The 20,143-nt window shown below is 33.9% G+C and overlaps 1 protein-coding gene across 1 annotated transcript in view; it reads right to left on the minus strand.

The window, feature by feature from the left end:
* Nucleotides 1–20,143, minus strand: part of LOC111045153 (transcription initiation factor TFIID subunit 1) — a 182,180-nt gene that overhangs the window by 92,234 nt on the left and 69,803 nt on the right. The window contains 1 exon segment of the mRNA XM_022330471.2: nucleotides 5,367–6,824. Coding sequence (XP_022186163.2) covers nucleotides 5,367–6,147 — 781 coding nt within the window. The 5' untranslated portion in view covers nucleotides 6,148–6,824.

Genomic DNA, 20,143 nt, shown 5'->3' on the forward strand with positions numbered 1-20,143 from the left:
TTACCAGTCCAAGAGTTATTCAGTGAAATCAATAAACCCAAACTACGAAAAAATAATTGTTTGAATTATCAAAGAGTAAAAATAAAATGATTTTTTTTAAAATAATATACAGTGCTTCAAAATCCAGCTCAGAAAAATAATAATAGCGATTGAAAAATGATATCATTCCTTTTCTAGAGAAAATAAAATATTTCCAAGAAAACAATATTCTATGTTCAAATGTTCAGTTCCGAAGATTTAATATTAATTTACTCAAACGTAATCCCAATAGGATAGTTGTAGAAAATTCAAATAAGAGAATAAAAAGATTGAAATAAAAGAGATGAGTTATTATCGATAACATAATAATACTATATACTGGTATTCAATTGTATAATCAGAACATCGTCACAGAAGGTGTATATTTTCTTTGATCAATTGAATGTGACAATAATCTCTTACTACAGATCAAATAAAATTTTATTTTATCAAATAAAATAAATTTTCTGGATAATCTAAGAATATCAAATGGTATTGTAAATAATTACTAGAGCAAAAATACAGAGCTTCTAAAGTGTTCAGCTCCGTTATTTATTTAATTACTCTAAAGTAATCCTGAAAGAGCTCCTAATATTTTTATAGGAAGAAAACGATAGATATAATAACGATGAATAAACATGATAGCATTATGCTAGTATTACTAGTTCAGTGATAGTTAAATAAATTAATAAAAGCGTTGAGCCAAACTCCAAATAAATAAAATAATTTCCTAAATTATATCAAAATGAACAAAAGTAAACTTGAGAAGAGAAATATTCCTAGCTCAATATTATTCTGCTCAAATAACCATTTTTTTCATTTTTTGACTCAAAAATAATCGTTATGGAGAAATTCAGAATGTTAAAAGAAGAAAATAAGTAAAGAAAATATAGATAATAGTGTTGAAAAATAATAGTATTCTTGTTGAAATAAATCCATATCCAACAATAAGCACACTAAAGATGATGATGATGATCTTTCTTTTCCACTAAAATACAATGAATCCAAAACCAAAATTAACCTGACTAATCACCTAGCTAAAAATGAAATATTACAAAGGATAATAATTAAAAAAAAAATCTATGCTCAGTTTATGTTACATATTCAGCTTGTTGGTTTTTTACCCTTATTCAAAAGTTTTTAAGTCCTCATCACTGGCAACCCTCTTTGCTGGTGAGTCCTGGGTTTGACGTATGAGGATTTTTCCATCCTTCACCCACACGAATTTCAATTTGCCCTCCCTCTTTAGAAATCTCGCTTTCCCTAACAACATTTTATTCGCCGTTGTTAAGTGTTCATTTATATAGAAATTACCACGAGGCAGTCTAGCATTCAAGTCCGTGGTCACCAGGTTATTCCTTGTTTTTTTAGCAGCAAGTAACCAGTTCAATTTACATTTACGAGTGGTGAATTTACAGATTATTGGTTCAATCTTACCCTTTGCTGTCGGGACTCGATGTGCAATTGATATATCATCGTCTCTGAATGGAACATTGATGACCGTCGCAATACACTTCAAAATCTCGTACACATTTTCATTAGCTGTGGTTGGAACACCGGAAATTTCCAGATTATCAATGCGCGATCTCTGTTGAAGCTCCTCAATCTCTCTTCGACGCAATTGGTTTTCACGACTCAAAAATTCACACTCTTTTTTTAATTTTATGTTATCAGCTTGCAGTGCTTTAATAGAGTCATCGTTTTTTCTCACTATCGTCGTTAAGGAGACAAGTTCCTCACTAAAGGCCGCAAATTTGGCGTCAATAAATTCCTTCAGAGAGGTAACTATGCGTTGTTCAAGATTCCCCTCATTGGCATCACTTGTTTGCGAAACACAATGATCACACTTCCATGGTTTTTTCTTATCCAGTTTACGAAAGTTTTTCATTGTTTTAATACGCGTGCACGTCGGATGATAAATATTCTCACAAACGGAGCACTCGATACAATCTTTCGAATCTACTTCGATTTCACATTCATCACACTTATTACTCATTTTCAACTGGGTTTGTAATTAAATGGATAGAGTTAAAGAATTCTAGAAGGTTAGTTGAAACGTTGTTATAATGCTGTTAATGCCGGAGTCTACTTGGACGGCTATCAAGCTGATAACGGTAGCGATAGAACCATCCGTTCACGACGACTGCTCGAATAGAACTGTTTATACTTTATATATGTACTTTATATGTTATATACTTTATATATCCATTTCTTCATTTACCCAGATTTTCAAGTTGAATTATTCCGCTATTTCATTCAGAGAAATTCTAAAAAATTTTGTACTGAAATCAGATTGTTCATCTACTTAGTACTTGGACATATTCTAAAAATTAATCATACAGTGAAAGAAGTGAGTGAACTATTGTTTGCTAATCATCTTGCAGGAAGAGACCCTACACTTGGTGGCAAAATACCTCTTTTCCTTGTTGGTGGCAAAGTACATGGTCCTAAAGTTCCGATCGCCGTTGTTACGCAGATTGTATATATTTGATTCTCTAATTTGTTTTCAGATTATTTCCTCAGGTCAGTTGTGACGGTAAAACTTATCATTTAGTCGTGGTAATGATGTAACTCTTAACCAACGATATATATCATTCTAACGTACATACTTATTATATAAAGATCGTCGCATTATGATAACACACATTCCAATCTCAATTTGTTTGAAATAACATTAACTCAGTGATATTTCTGATAATCCGTATTCTAAAGATGAAATTGCGTTCCAAATAATCGTTTAAGTAATCGTTCTCTTGATTAAGGTTCTTGACTTTTCAAGTAAGTTGATGCAGATGCCAGGTCACTTTGTGCAGGAGACTAAAAGCGTTATCAATCAATACGTGCGAAGACTTTGAAACTCTTAAACATTTAAAACATCACCACGTTTCTTACAAGTTTATTACTGAATCTTCTAGTTGAGTTAACTTGCAGGTTGCAGCTATTGGTCGGAAATTGAAAGTTTCCTTGAGCTGTTTTAATTGAGTTATTACCGCAGTCAGGGAACATGTTTGATCCCAGTGAAAGAGATATAACTTTGGCTGCAAAGTCTTTGAAGAGGACTGAAATATTTATTGTTCAGATCCCCGTAAAGTGGAGTTCACTTGAAACTGCGGATAAAGAAACTTTTGAGAAGACTAGAGGTATCAGCTTCCGTTCGAAGCCTATATGATTGGAATGTAACCCTGTCGGAAATGGCTACTCCTGAGGATTAATTTGGAGTTTTAAATTATTTACAAAAATCAAACATGCTCAATAGAGGGTTGAATAAGGAGTCTAAAACTTTTGGATACTTCCGGTATTCGTTGAGTGATGAGGGCAGAGCAAGTACAGTATAAATAAATTAAATAGCAGTACAATAGATGATTCATATTTTGTCGTTAATATAATACGTTTTGCCATAACTTATTCATTGATTTTCCAATTCGATAATTATTTCATAACGTCCATTCCATGCCCCAAGCAATTTATCCAAAATTTCCACGATAAAAATCTACTTTGATATCAGCGTTATTGGCTCTTTTTGGTGGCGCATACAATTTAAGGAGTGAGGATCTTATTGATAAACAATTTTCGAAAAAGAACTTGAGCCAAGATCCGTTTGTATGCCTTCACCAAAGACTAATCGTCTTAATCAGTTCCTGCTATTGGTTGCAACACAATCAGATTACTTTATTCACTTCATTGTACACTTTCACTTACAAAAAAATAACTGAATAAAAAATAAACTAGTGCACTCCACATTAGGCTAGGCCTGTCTCGAGAAATGGTTCATCTTTATACAAAGATTTGAAAGTTTGCGTCAATAGTATTACCATTATTATACCAAACTTGGTATGAATTCCTTTTGAAAATCGTTCATCAATAAGCCCCCCAAATGAATGTGTTGACAAAATATCAGACATGACCATTTAATAATACTTTCCAGTCAGTATTAATTGAATAATAATGGACCGACATGTATTTAAAAGGTCGCGAATATCTCTTTTAGAGACGGCTTTTTAATATCTGTAAGACATCACTCAGCGGACGTTTTTCAATTTAGGGGCTCTCCTCCGTCCTATCCACTTTTTCATCCTCTCATTCAATATTAAGTAGCAAAGTAGGTATTTTCCAGCTTGCTATTATCGTTTTTTCTTGACGGCTTCCCAGTGCATTGCAAATTATTAATTTATATTCCTCTCTATATATTGTTGGAAAGAGCATTCCCGTCTAATCCAGATGTAAAATTCACAATTTCTTTGCCTAATGTTGACAATTCTATCATATTTCTCGACTGTTTTCCCGTTTTGCATTCCACATTATGCCTAGAAAATAATTATTTTTCACATTTTCCAGTTATGAGGAGTTTCTAAAACCACTTCTTACAGTTTTGGAACCCACCAAAGACTGTTCACTAAATGTCGACTTTGACTAAACCCAAATTGTTATATTTATTCCCTCCTTTATCATTCCAATTGTAATAAATTCTGTAAGATTCCATGTTTATTATAGGCTTATGATTTCTGCCATTAACAGCTATTTCAGAATAGGGTACACAAAAGCGAGCAAAATTATTCAATTGAAGTAAGAAATAACTTTTCATCTGATTTGTATAAGTTAGCCGCTGACCATTCCGAAAAAATGTAAAAATATTGAAGAGCGTTAATTTCACAAAATCTTATGAGAGGATTGAAAACGTCAGGAAGGGATTCAATGTAATTGAGTGTAGAATTCCCACTTTGAGTGTGAAATTCATGTTCGATAATTTTGAGAGTCACAAATGATTTGCTAGTAGACAGACGGAAATAAATGAGAAATCGCATTTAGTCAAATATGTCAATGGATATAGAATAATTGCAGAACGTAATTCCAACATTGAATTTAACAGCAATTAATCTGAAATTTTGTTTGGTGATTATTTTCAAAATAATTAGTAGTCAACTATAATTTTTATCAGAGCATGACTTATCTTCTATTAACATCATATTATAGTCATTCATGAAAAATGTATTTTAGTACAAATACATTGAAATTGAAATTTTCGATTTTATTTCAAATTGAAATTTATTCTTACAAAAAATACATTAATTACAATAGATAAAACTGAAAAAAGAAAAAAAATATTGTGTTAAAAACAACCCCTGAGTTTATACAGTGTGGGGTCGTTCATGCTCCATATGCATTCTTTAATCTCTTGACCAGTATGGATATAATGTCGAGCAAATATTTTCATTAAACATATTTCATGATTTGGAGAGTACCAAGTTGTTTCTCCAGCTAAACAGCAGTCAACTTATTAGAACAGACAATGATTTTTGCCTTATTAAGCATTGTTATTCAAGGAAGAGATTCATAATGATTGCACTCACCAGGCAGCTCCAGGAAATTGGATGTCCTTCTCTGTTGGCCTCTTGAAGTGTTCTGAAAGTTCTGCAGGGGAGCCAGATCTTCATTGGACACATTGGCGGAAGAGTTGCGTCACGATGCCAAGAAAGCGAGACCTCTAGCAGGAGATGAAGGTCTTGACAAGTAAGTTGCTTGGGTTTCGATGTCGGTGCCAGTGCAGGTGGTGAGGGTTTCCCTCTCATCCTCAGCTAACAGATCAGAGGCTGAGCGCCGCCTGGACATGTCCGATTGGAAGGTGCTAGATGGAGTCATCGAAGAAGAAGAAGGGGGGAATTTGAAGTATTGGGCACCAGAGCTGCTAGAAGGGGAGGAGGCTTGGCTGCTCCAGCGGCGGCTCGATCTGCTGCGAGTTGACGGCGAGGTGGGGGGGTAGTTTGACGAGGCAGAGGATCCCCCACGGGGTGAGGATGGGGCATGATAGGACCGGGGGGAAGATGGGGCATGATGGGACCGGGGTGAAGATGGGGCATGATGGGACCGGGGTGAGGGTGGGGCATGATGGGACCGGGGTGAGGGTGGGGCATGATAGGACCGGGGGGAAGATGAGGCACGGGACTTGGGGGTGCCGTGCCCAGCAGGGCTATATGACATCGGCATCTCCGCCCTATGATCCCTATCCCTATGATCCCTATCCCTATGATCCCTATCCCTATGATCCCTATCCCTATGATCCCTATCCCTATGATCCCTATCCCTATGATCGTGCTGGCGGCTCTTGGGCACCGAGATAATTATTCTCTTCATGGTTAGGCCTTTCTAGACTTCCTACAATGAAAACAGGAAAGCTCGCGCTTTCCTAAATTCAACTATTGACGTAATCAACTAGAGCCGATAGCTCTCACAAAGTTTGTTATTAGATCAATGGAAAGGTTTCCAAGGATATTATAAATACTTTCTGAAAAAACCCTGTTTGTTGATAAGAGAATAATTATTTAGAATTCCTTGGTTCTAAGGATGTATTCAAAATCCTGAGAAATTCGTAATTGTAGGAGTGTAAGAGAACCTGAGGGATCTGTTATGATTGTCTGTGGTTGGAGAGATAGAAAAATAAGTAAAATAATTAATCAAGCGTGTTTAGTCTTCGTTGGAGATATCGATAGTCGTTTCCACTCCTTTCTGAATGGAGTGAATATCTTCTGATCTATGATCTCTTACAAAAACTATTGCAGCTATTGCAGTATAAAACTCTTTAAGGAAACTACTTCTGGGTATCGATAAGCGTACAAAGAGTGTTGTTGATGTATGCTTCCAGAACCAAGTATTCTCTATATCAGGGTTATTGTCGATATAGAGGATATGCGAACAGATTCCCCAATTAGGAGACGGGAAGTCGAGGTAATGGATGATATTGGACCTCCTGGATGGAATCGATGATTACAAACGTCGGCAAAATGCCACGTACACCGTCGTCCACAATTCACCTGCAAAAACGTTCAAGGCATTAAAAATAATACAAATAACAGTTTAATCAGTTTGAATGCAATGGGGAGTGAATAAGAAGATAACAATGTAGTTTGAATGTCACAATACCTCTAATGCTAATATTTCTGGTTAGCCTACATCTGAACAATAAAATTACACACGAGAATACTGAAAAGGATAGAGAAAACAATATGAAATTATCCATATAACAGTTCCATTCTAAACAGTTAAAGTTTTTCACTAATCAATAATTTATATTATTGCTTTTAACCATTGTTAGTTTTCTATGAACTGAAAGTTTTCCACTTCCATTAAATAACTATGACATGTTCTTCTATCATAAGAGATATGATGAAGTACTCCTTGTATGATTAAAACTCCTTCTGATTTGAAAAATAATTCTTCAGCTCAAATAGAGGTCTTTCCATGCCTTCAAAGTTGTTAAAAGTTGTCTTCAAGTTGCTCCTGATGACTACCCAATAATTATGAAACAATAGATAAATTCAGACATTTCATCATGAAGAAGATCTATTCGTGGTTATTGTCCTTTTCTTCGGCTTTTCTGTTGCTTCAGCTCAAAAAAAAGTTTCTCATGTTCTTCAAGTTGTTTAATAAATCTGAGGTCTGTCGAATGAAACAATAAATATAATTAGGTCATGTAATCATGAACAAGTTACATTCTCGATTACTGAAGTATTCGGTGATACTGGTTGACTATACTATGCTGGTGATGATACCATTCTCAGCTATTGATGATAATCAGCTATTACTGTATACTAGTTACAGTATTCAGCGTTTACTAAGAACATTAGATGGGTTAACTTGGTGCAACTTGATTGTTTTTTTTTTTGAAGCAGAACCAATAATCAAGTTTCTCTCCACCAGCGTTAGCAGTTGTACTGGCTAAATGCTTCTTTGTGCCCCAAAATAGCACGTGACACATCATTTGATTAAGAAGCATGTGTAGCATTAGCTAAGCAGACGAGTACGCTTCACAAAGTGTTCACGGTGAAATGTCCCCAGGGTGTGTCACTATTAAAGGTTACAACCTACTACGACTTTAATAATTTCGTTGCATCATGACAGGCCAGAGAGATATTATGTTGCGAATTGTTCAAAGGAGTAGACTCTTGAGATCAGTTTTTCCTCAATGTATTATTCAAGCCTTGTTCGAGAAATTCAACTCATTTTGGAAAATTTATAACGTTTTCAACTATTAGGTTCGTGTGTTGAATCGTATTCCTTAAAGTCGGAGCTTTTCGTCACCACGATCACTTCAGTAGTCTCACTGAATATGTAAATGTGTGGAAGCAACTGAAAGGTAGCCGCGTTTCTCCTTTTTTATCGTCAAAATGATAGATAATCATACATGAAATTCTAATTCATCATTATATTCCAGTAATTGAGAATTATTATATCAAACTGAAACTAAATGAATTTTGAAGTGATTCAAAGGGAAAACATCTTCACTCTCAAGTCCTAATCCACTCCTTTCATATTTTTTGACCTGAATCAAAATGCTTCGCATCAACCAATACACTGCTCATGTGAAGATGTCTTTTGATGAGGATTCACTTGATATGATTAATATATTTCAACATTGAACAATTCTTCAATATTATGTCTGATAAAAGTTCTGAATCTGAAAGTACTTTATTACATTTCATCTGAAATTATATAAATTTTTATTCAATTTAGGACTGTTGTGAGGATTTGTTCTTCATCAAATACAGTATTCAATTCGAGGTTGAATTTAGATAGGCAACACATTATGCTGAAGATGATTAAGTAAGATGTTGAGTGGATTTTGACAGTAGAGGATTCTCAGAACCCCTTGTTTTAATTTAAGAGCTATTTAGCTCCATGCTTTTCACGAACAGCTCTATTCAATCAAGTTGAACTTGTTGGCACATTTGACATGTGAGACTGTGACATTTATATTGCTAAAGAGAGATCCATTTTAGACTGTCAGCAATGATTGAATGAGAATCTTAAGTGTTATTATTCATATTTACTGTATAAAGTGAATCATGATATAACAGTACGCGTATGAGATGCGCATGAGCACCCATCATAATGTTAATTAAGACCTACTCTGGAGTTACCAACTCCACATTAGCAGATAGAACACTGTTTCGAGTGCTGGCAACAAATGGGTTTATCAACATTGATGGTTAATGCACATCTGTCACTCTACATAGTCAGGCTTGCATATCAATCAACTTTCAAGTTGATTAAATTAACTGCTAATATTGAATGGCCTGTTTCTTGGAAGCTGCCTAGCTGATGAAAGATGAGGTGAGTGGTGTGTGCAGGACAGTTTCATTACAGTACCTATCAAATCAATCTACCAAGTATGCAGTGGAGCAGCGAGTATGTACACGGAGAATATGCTACTAGACATGCTGTTGGTCAGTAGCAGTGCCTTTGTCATATCAATCACTCGAAAATTTGAGCACATGATCAATATTCAGATCTTGAAGCAGTGACGTAAGCACAGACCATCAAATCATACCGATGCAAGTTTGTAGGCTCTGAATAGTTTCTGTCGTCACAAGAGGAACCACATCCAAGTAGAATATCCACGTTCTAGAATTGTGTTGTTGAAAGAAATTCAATAATTTATAATTGATTATTCATTCATTAATTTGAAAATTATTCAAAGAACTCATATAAAATGTATGAATGATTATATTACAGAATGCACTTGACATTATACATTCTATGGTAATAATGACAGATGATGTTGATACAGAGAGAAGTCCAAAATAATGTAAACACTAATTGACAGTGAATGTGAACAACAAAATAACGTACAGCTATGAATCTTACTTGGCATTGTAGTTTGATATTCCGATACAAATCTAATTGTAAGTACATTTTGAAACATTGAATGGAAGTATGTAGTAATTGTTTCACCTATCCTGTAAAGTTAAATATTTCCGGTCTAAGAGTGAATATATTTTTGGACTGCTCTGATAAAATGAGAGACATGGAATGAATAAGAAAAATGGTACATGAGTCCAGAATCACTAACTCTAGGAGAAATATGATAATCTTTCGAATAATTTTGGATTTCATTTTGTCATTTTATTGAAATCTCTTTAATAATTTATAAACTTTTAATCCATTGAAAAATTTGGAAAGAAATTTTCTGTAACGAGAAGACAGATTTTTTTAATACAAAGCGGGACAGAAATTTGCGCTTTCCCACTCCGGTTTGTGAATGGATTTTGTGGAAAATGAAACACAAAAGCTTCCAACAATAGCATTGAGTCTTCCAAGAAGAATTCTTCTGGGAAAATTCCTTTTAAACCTTGGTGGTTTTCAGCTTCAATAAAGCAAAACGTGTATATTATGCTCTCAAGAAACCTGAAAGATGCTACATAATGTTAAAGAGTGAGTTCATCTCTAATGCCATTACATCAGATCTGGCGATAAACGAATATGGGATAATTACTCTACATAGAATGAATACTACTTCAAGTATTAGAGTAAGATATTATGAGAAAGAGTATCAATTTGTTGGTCGAATCGTCGTGGATCATGATGTGGTAATATGAATGCTGATTTCAAATCAATTTCCCAGTCAGATATTTATTTTTCCAAGTATTATTTAATAAATTGAATGAGATAGAAAATAATTAGAGTGAGAGATGAGAATAAAATTGAAATGCAGCTGATAAGTATGAAATGAACCACCAATCTATATCTTTCCTTTCTACATAACATCAGCAGTAATCCAAATAAGTTAAGACCATATTCACAATTTATCATTTGATATGATTACATTCCTTCCACAATTGCGCTTATAGCTCTTCGAATAGAACCTAATATTTGCAGGATAATACTGATAAGCAAATCGTATCACTGACCTCAACTGTAATAACGTATGCCGATTATGATGTAATGTATGTATTGTAACAAAGAATACATACAAGTAACGTATCACTGGATTACCTTGTGCTTCTGATATTTTCATCGGTTACCATAACAAACATCCGCTTCTTTTTCCATTTACTTCCAATGCACAATCATACAGAACGAAAGTTTAATGCAACATACAGAAGTTCTCATAAATAGAATTGATTTTGTGTGTGTGTGTGTGTGTGTGTGTGTGTGTGTGTGTGTGTGTGTGTGTGTGTGTGTGTGTGTGTGTGTACCTGTGTTCTCAGAGCAAAGTGTTGTGTGGGTGGGACTTCACTTGAAATTAATGTTGTGGATTTGGCATGATCATCTATTCATTTATTCACATTGAATTTGAATTTTCCCTATTCAGATATTTCAATGTGTTCCTTTGTTATAGTTTTTAAGTAGCCAGCGGGTACATTATGCATATATAACAAATCCGATGAATCTTCATCAATTAATTAATCCTGTCATTCTGCGTACTCCTATTTTAGTTGAAGATCGGATTTGATTTACAGAGCTACAAATAAAGTACATTACTCAATTCATTGTCTATAACTCATATGAGAATAGTACTAGCCAAAACCGACATGGAACGATCTGAAATTCTATGATAATTTTCAATGTATCTTTATTAGATCAAAAATCGACCAATATGAGTAGAGGAATAATGTTTATTAATGGATAATGCACGTGTTTTGATTTATATTTTATAATGTGAGTGGGTCAGTAGTTGAAGTGACGTACATGATGCATCAGAATATCAGACAGTAGAGTCAACATCTCTTTAGAAAGAGATTAGCAGATGTATATACCCACGTGAACTTACCGTTACCTCAATTCCAAGTTTAGTATTAGTTTATGTTCTACTTCACTTTAACAAAATTATTATAATTTTTGTACTGAAAATTTTCATTACTTGAAACAGTTATTATTATGCTATTGTTGAACTGCTAGATTGGTCAATAAAAACCCTGTTAGAAATGTTGGAGTGCTATGTTATCCAATAAATTTTAATAATATATTACTTTATTTGCATGTTTAATCTAAGAACTATTTTGGACTATTGCAGCCCCAATATTCATTTTCTAATCTCCAAATGCAATATTGCTTCTAACAACAATCAATCTCTCTATATGGATGAATCTCAATTCCAACCTCATTGAATGCTATACCAAATTTCATTTATCTCTGCTGTTACAAATTTGAAGCATTTATATGTATGTTTGTATGTGTGTATTGACTGTATGATTAAGAAGTCTACCTAGATAGAATTATAGTAGATATAGAGTTATGAATGAGTAGGACAGATAAAATTTTTCAAGACATTTTTATGATACTCTATGAAACTCTATTTCGGAATGATAAAATCTCTCATACAAACTTATACACTAATACAAACTTATACAATGTCATGTGCTGCACGATAAAGTAGGTTTACCGAAAGTATTTCTGTGAGAAAAAACTCAACATTGAACCCAAAAGCTTGTTTTTGGAGACTGATAAGTTGGTTAACTTTGATATAGGATGAATAATAGGTTTGGTGGTTTTGATACAGAAAGATTGAACCTTGAAACATGAAAGATTGTTCCTTTGAGCCTCCTTAAACATTCAAAATATAGTCCTTATCTCAAAACATCAACATCACAATCACTACATAGTGTATCACAATATTATATATATATATATATATAATATTATCATACATGAAATATCTATATATTTTACTGCCGACTTGCACTCTCCACTCGCACTTCGCACTTCGTCACTGAGCTTCTTATATAGTTACTGAGACAACACATCTCAAACCCTGTTTCCTCTGTCTTATCTACAATGTGTAGCTAGGGCTTATCCAGCTGGATCACTCGATTGTTTGCGCCTTTAGCCTAAATAATCAAAGCTTACTGAAATGCCGGTCGTGACTTGACTGGAGTCTCTTTCAGAAGTCATGCCTCTCAAGACACATTCATCCTATCGGCTTTTCAAGTCAATTGGATCAGTAAAGAGAAACTTCTAATCTGAATGTGGAAATAAATCAAGTGTTTTAAATTTTTCTAATTTTAGAGAAAACTTGGAATAACATGATAAATTTTGAAGAAAAGTTGATGCGAGATTGGTCATTGTTCAAATTTACTCAGCAAGCTGGAGTGACTTCTCCTTTACGTTACTACTTTAACATTAAGTCGCACTATAACACGAATTCTCAAATCAGTTTTTAGTACGAATTTTAGTCAGTTTTTGCTAGTTCCACTTTTGTAATTAGTTAAAATAGTTAAATATTGCTCCATAGCTACGAATGCATAAAGCTTAAAGTTGTGATTTCAAACGATTTCCAGTACAGTACTGTACCGGAAATGATGACAAACATTTGCTCCTGATTGTGGGAAAAGCTCCCATATCTATAAACATGACAATCATTCGAAATAAGAGTGAGCTATGTTTTGTTTCGAAATTCTTAGAAAGAAAATAATTTACTGTTCCGTTATTAGTTGTATAGCTGGGATGAATGTGAATGTGGGATTTCCGTGAAGGTTATCTTGTAGAACTAGTTTTTCTCGTCTGTTGAATATCGAATATCGAACAGTAGCTCAATATTGATATCATATTTACATTTCGATCTATACTATCAATATAATCCTATCGTCTAACGATTGGAAGATGATTGGATGAGTGATTTGTTTCCGTAAGTTTTGTACTTTTGATTTTTAATTTATATTATAATCTGAATTATGTTCAATCAAGAGTGAAGAGTGCTCGAAGTATGTATTCTTTCATTGATCTAACACCGTCATATTATTTGTATCTTGAGTGGAAATCCGGTTGAATCCTTTCGTCGATTTTATGGTGACGATTAAGTGATTTTGAAACAAATTTTAGTGATAAACTCCAAACCCATTTTTGTATTTTTGATCAATAAAAAGGTTTGAATATGTTCATGTTTGTGCATGGAATGATAAAATTCGAGTGATAAATACTCAGTTTTGTTGGATGAAGCGGATAAGCTTCTTAGTTGAAAGCTATTCTCGGAGCACTGGAAACACTAAAGCTTTAAGCATTGCTCACAAGCGATTATTCAGATATGATTCATATTAATCCACTCTTTTCAATTTTTCTTTCAATTGATAACTTCATATTGACATTTATCATTATTGCTCTCACAAAGGTCTTACTTAGGAGTACTGGTACCTGTAATTTCTCACTATGATAGTATTGGTTATTTGTGTAGCAGTGGTGATTTTTGAGGAATGATAATAATTTAGCTTTACTACCATATTATTCGAATGTTGGTGGAAAATTTTGCTTCCAGTTCAAGTCAACATCAGCATGCAAAAGCAAAAATGAGAGCCGTTCAACTGAGGATCAGCTATTCACGATGAGCCTGTCAGTATCAAAATATCACACGAAAAACACTGGGATCGTTTCCTTTTTAGTAACGTATCGACGAATATTTTCCAAGTCAAAAGTGGTAAACCATGCGTATCATACGGCTCAGTGGCAATGATTAACGTGGACTTGCTAGAGAACCTGCTCAAAGGTAGAGGATGGAAGATAGGTACAAGGTTGAACAAAGTGAGAGGCGAGATTAAAAATCAAATGAACGAGTGAATGTGGTGTTGTTTGTGTAACCTATTTTCCCAAGCCTGCTTTAACCACTGAAATCCTATAAACCAATTAAGGGCGATGAAAAAATGCGTATGGAAAGCAATTTGCAAATTGCTAATTTGCAATGCATACATAGTTGACAAGGTTTTGAGATCATGATCAATTTCTCTTAGAATACATCAATGTCTATCAAAATTCAGATTGAATAAACTATTAATCTAATTCTGAACAATGAAAAGGTAACAAATTCACTAGATATTTATTTGATATCCGAAAGTTTAAATACCATTTTAAGAAATATAAATTAATCATTCTTCAATTCCCACAACTCTTTATAACACTATTACACTAACTCTTTATTCATTATTAAGATTTCTTGCTTTTAGTTTTCTCTTTTTTCCTCTTAATTTATTCAATTTGTAGCGAATTAATTTAGTTGTTTCCTTATAATTTTTAATTATCATTCAATTTCAAATTGTAATGTATATTATTATTTTTATGTAACTCGATACATTTAACCCACTATGTATCATCGTGGGTTAAATGGAAGAGGGGGCTTCTATTGCCACAATTTCGCCCACATCACTTTTATTGTAAAGTGTAAATAAAAGTCATTTATCTATCTATCTATCTATAACCTACTAGGGTAGTATACTAGTACTACGAACTTGATGAACACATTTTCCAAAAATTGACAGACGATATTGAGTCAGTAATACTATTATCCACCTCGATCGAGCACTCTATCGATCCTAATAAAATAGACTGTCGTTACCAAGTTAAAGTTTCTGTAGTATCAGTTTTGTTTAGAAAATAAACGATAACTGCTTTGGGTCCACTCTTGACTGCACTCCAAACTTGCCTCTTACCATGCATGTATGTTGTCCCACTTTGCTGCTGAGTATCAATAATGATATTCTGCAATAATTATTATTCAATATTGGGTACCGTAGTGTAGTGGTCAGGAAAGTGATGATAACTTGGCTCTCTTTGCTACTATCGTAACATTGGCAGGCTGCAGGTCCATAGTGCCACTATTTTCACCTAATGCGTTGAATAACAAGTATTATGCACTTGAAAAAAAACTCAAATTATTTCTTATTAAGAAAATGATGACTATTTGTTTTCCTTTGCCTTGCCTTCAGTTCGCTTTGCCTTGAGGTGACGTTTATTTCCTCAGAAATAAATTTCTGAACATTGGGGTGGCCACTTAAAACAGGACAGGTGTGTTGAGCATGTGTGTACACACATTCTCGTAATGCATGTTGTGTTATCAGAAGCATGTTTTGTTAAAAAAAGCTGTTTGACAGCAACTAAGAGCATGTAATGAACAATCAATAACAATAAATAAAAATAAAAAATTGTAGACTAATAATATAAAAATAATGCAATTTAAATGAAGCAGCGAAGAAAAATAAACAACAAAAAACGAAGGTATTTATGTATTTTTCCAAAATCACTCGGTCAAAATATAATAGATTTCAAGCTATTTTATAATTATTTTAAAAATTCCGGTGAAATGTATATCCTGAGAATTTGATCAAGCTACGTCATTTGATAAACGATCATCTTAAGAATGCATCCTTGGAATTTCATGAGTTATGTAATATAATATATAATTCTAAATTGAAAATTTCAACTCTGAACACTCATATCTCTAAAAGTAGTGATAGGAAAAAATTTCGCTTAGGAATAAATTTCATTCTTGTAAATTGATAGTATGAAAAAAAATTGAAAAATATTACCAGTAAAAGGTTTTCAAAAGCCCGACGCACATCCTCAATAATATTTGACTGATTGTTTTCCATCACCAAAAGTAAAAAAAAATTTGAAGTATTCATTATGTAAGTGTTCCTCAAACAGAGTTCAGATCTCATGATGCAATTTCAACGAGAATTCCAGTCCGAGAATGTAATTAATCAGAGATACTCGCAGGAGGTATGTTGACAGTATTTTATATTTATGTATTAATCAAAGATACTCGCAGGAGGTATGTTGACAGTATTTTATATTTATGTAATTAATCAAAGATACTCGCAGGAGGTATGTTGACAGTATTTTATATTTATGTAATTAATCAAAGATACTCGCAGGAGGTATGTTGACAGTATTTTATATTTATGTAATTAATCAAAGATACTCGCAGGAGGTATGTTGACAGTATTTTATATTTATGTAATTAATCAAAGATACTCGCAGGAGGTATGTTGACAGTATTTTATATTTATGTAATTAATCAAAGATACTCGCAGGAGGTATGTTGACAGTATTTTATATTTATGTATTAATCAAAGATACTCGCAGGAGGTATGTTGACAGTATTTTATATTTATGTAATTAATCAAAGATACTCGCAGGAGGTATGTTGACAGTATTTTATATTTATGTAATTAATCAAAGATACTCGCAGGAGGTATGTTGACAGTATTTTATATTTATGTAATTAATCAAAGATACTCGCAGGAGGTATGTTGACAGTATTTTATATCTCTGCATGGTTGAGTTCACTCATATGTTGAAACTGAATCAACTCAAATTCACTGAGAATTCGAATGAGAGGGTTTTGAAGAGGGTCAGGCGGTTTCTATGCTGTGGCGTTGCATGAGGAAAATAGTACTTCAGACTATATATGCGTATTGACTGGGTCCTTCAGAAAGGAAAAGAATCTACTTTGAATAAAATCATAGAGCTCAGACGAAAGCATCCCTCTCAGACTTTCAACAAGTACTCTCAGTACGTATTGTTTTAGAAAATGTCCGTGTTATCAGCTCCACTCAAGACTCCAGACTACTATGGTCCCATCTGAAAATACTTGAGAATGAACTCTGCTCACAGACCAGTGAACAAAACCTACGCATAACAGATAATTCATGGAGAATATGAGCTTCAAGGAAAAATGTTGAAACGGAAGAATTGTTTTGAGAGGATGTTGAGGATAGAATACGGTGGTTTAGTCATGAGAAAAGTTCACGTTGGCGGTTGTGAAAGAATAGTGTGTGGGCTAAAGTGCTCGAGAAAACAGCAGACCATAATGATTTGATTTGATAAAGACAGTACAACAAAATAAGTCTGGCCTGAGACGATGAGGTGGAATGGAAATATGAGCTTTGTTTATCATGAATATTCAAAACCAGTAAGTGCATAGTATTAAGGAATTCTTAAGATGATCAATTAATAATCGACTCAAAAATTCTCATGTTCTTCGTTCCTGTGGCAATAATTTATTCGAAGCAATTTTCTGAAAGATTCTCACTTCACACAACTCATCTTAAAAACGCATACTCTTATAAGGGAACTTTTTGGATGATATTGATAGTCCACTGAAAAGCAAAACCCAACCAGGAAAGTTTCCGTTGATTGGGTAGAGAGATTGACATAAATGAGCTTTATTTTGAATAATTAAACTCGCCTGAGGTTTTCCGTCAATTATTATATTGTTCAATGAAATTGAGAGACGAATATCAATAAACGCGGTAAATTTTATGTGAAACGTGTCACAAGGATAATTCCAAAAAATACGTTCAATTTAATGAGATAAATCTGGTCGAGTGGTTCGTTAATTGCAGGTTGAAGTACTGCAATATTTGATAGACTCTTTTTTCATCGTGATTAGTAGAAATTCAGAGCGAATAACATATTAATGTATCGGTTTTATTTTTATTCACTCTCGTTTGACGCTCAGTCTTATAAAATTCGGTTTCACTGCACCTCCATGATGGAAATAATTCTCCATAAATCACGGACTAATCATCCACGAATGGAATGTATTCTTCATATTATTGTTACACCATTATTTTGTATTTATGTTTTTGGAAGAATAAATTTGAATAGCTCATTCTAATTACCACCCCCTTTGGAAGAATCACAACTTAAATTCGCATTGCGGTGGTTCGGAACTCACCTAGTTATAATAGGTCCACTCACCTCCCATTAGTATCCTTTTCATTACTCACGCACAAGCCTGGAGATCAGAAAAAATATTCATATTGGGTCGTAATGTTCAACTTGTACTATAGAAGCCTCATTTGCGCAGATTGTTTCAGCATCAATTATTGTGAATCAGTAGGTTCTGGTTATAACAAAGTCTAAAATCAGTAGATAAAATCAGTAAATTGCAAAAGTAGTGCACATTGCGATAGTACAAGTAGATGAAGCTCTACTTATGCATGCGGGTTACATCGGTTTTATTGCTAACTTGAGTAAGGCCTCAGAAATAATTGTAGTTGGTGACGCAAACCAAATACCCTACATTGAGAGAAGTAATTATGCCACAAGATGGCATAAAATTTCAGAATTCTGCGAACCTTTTACAAAACAAACGGTAACTCGTAGATGTCCTATCGATGTTTGTTTTGTCCTTTCCACTGTCTATGAAAATATTACGACGCTTAATGAAAGAGCTATCTCAATTCTGCCTACTTACAGAAATGGGGAATACCATCTGATACAACCCGACACTTTGATATTAATATTCACCCAAGAGGAAAAACTTATGGTGGGTGATACTATAAAGTGGAGAGAGGATGTTGCACTTCACACAATCCACGAAGCACAAGGGCTAACTCATAAAAATGTTATTCTAATCAGAATTATGTACAAGGAGAATGAAATCTATAACAGCATGCCCCATGCGATTGTTGCCTTGTCTAGACACACTGAAACTTTCAGGTATTTAACAACCAGTCTGGTAGATGATGCTGTGGATAAACTAATTAAGAAACTTAAATTCATAGATAGTGAGGGGCTTGTTAAATGGAACAAGGAAAAGAGAAGTGGACCTGATGATATAAGTTATGAGTGACACTGAAGAGGTTCTTAATATTTTAGAAACAGAAAATGAAACAGATGTAATCGACGATTATTTGAACTATCACTTTCACGAGGACAGAAATAAAGATGCTGAGTGTTTCAATATTATGTCTATGAATATACGTAGTTTGAATGCTAATTTCGATCAGTTTATTTGCTGCCTCAATGAATTGAAAACTGATATTCACATTATAATATTAACTGAGACCTGGTTGACTGCAGATATGCCATTCATTTTCAACATTCCTGGATATACGGCAATAAATAAGTACACTAAACAGAATAAATGTGATGGATTATGCATGTACATAAAAGATTGCATAAGATTCAATGAAGTTTCACTCGATATCACTGATGCCAATGTAGTTAGTGCTGACTTAAGAATTGATGATTTTATTGTGAAGGTGATTGGGGTTTATAGATCACCAAGTGATCAAAATATTGATAATTTTCTTAATAGTCTGAGTAATGAAATCAGTAAAATTCCTAATGGAATAAATGTATGTGTGGCGGGAGACATGAATATAAATACACATTCAACTAGTGTTCCTGTTCAAGATTATCTGCATATTTTCAATAGTAATGGCTATAAGTCTTACATAACTGGTGATACCAGGGTAACAACACAACAAATTCTTGCATTGACCACATTTTTTATAAAAATTCAAGCAACCATTCTATGTCCATTAAAGGAGTTATATTTAGGACAACCATAACTGACCACTACGCGGTTGTACTGAACTTGGTGAAGGTTCCTATCAATAAGGATAATAGAAACGTATTGATAAACACATTAACTAGAACCAACTATCATGCACTATTGGAACGCATAAGGAATGAAGATTGGGGAGAAATCTATACCGTGAATGGAAGCATTGACACTATTATGGATAAATTTGTCGATCGTTTGACCAGTCTCATCAATCAATGCAAGAAGGTAAAAGTGATACCTAACAGACTTCGTCCCCTGAAGCCCTGGATATCTGAATGCATCATA

Source organism: Nilaparvata lugens, chromosome X (assembly GCF_014356525.2).
Source record: "Nilaparvata lugens isolate BPH chromosome X, ASM1435652v1, whole genome shotgun sequence".
Taxonomy (NCBI): Eukaryota; Metazoa; Arthropoda; class Insecta; order Hemiptera; family Delphacidae; genus Nilaparvata; species Nilaparvata lugens.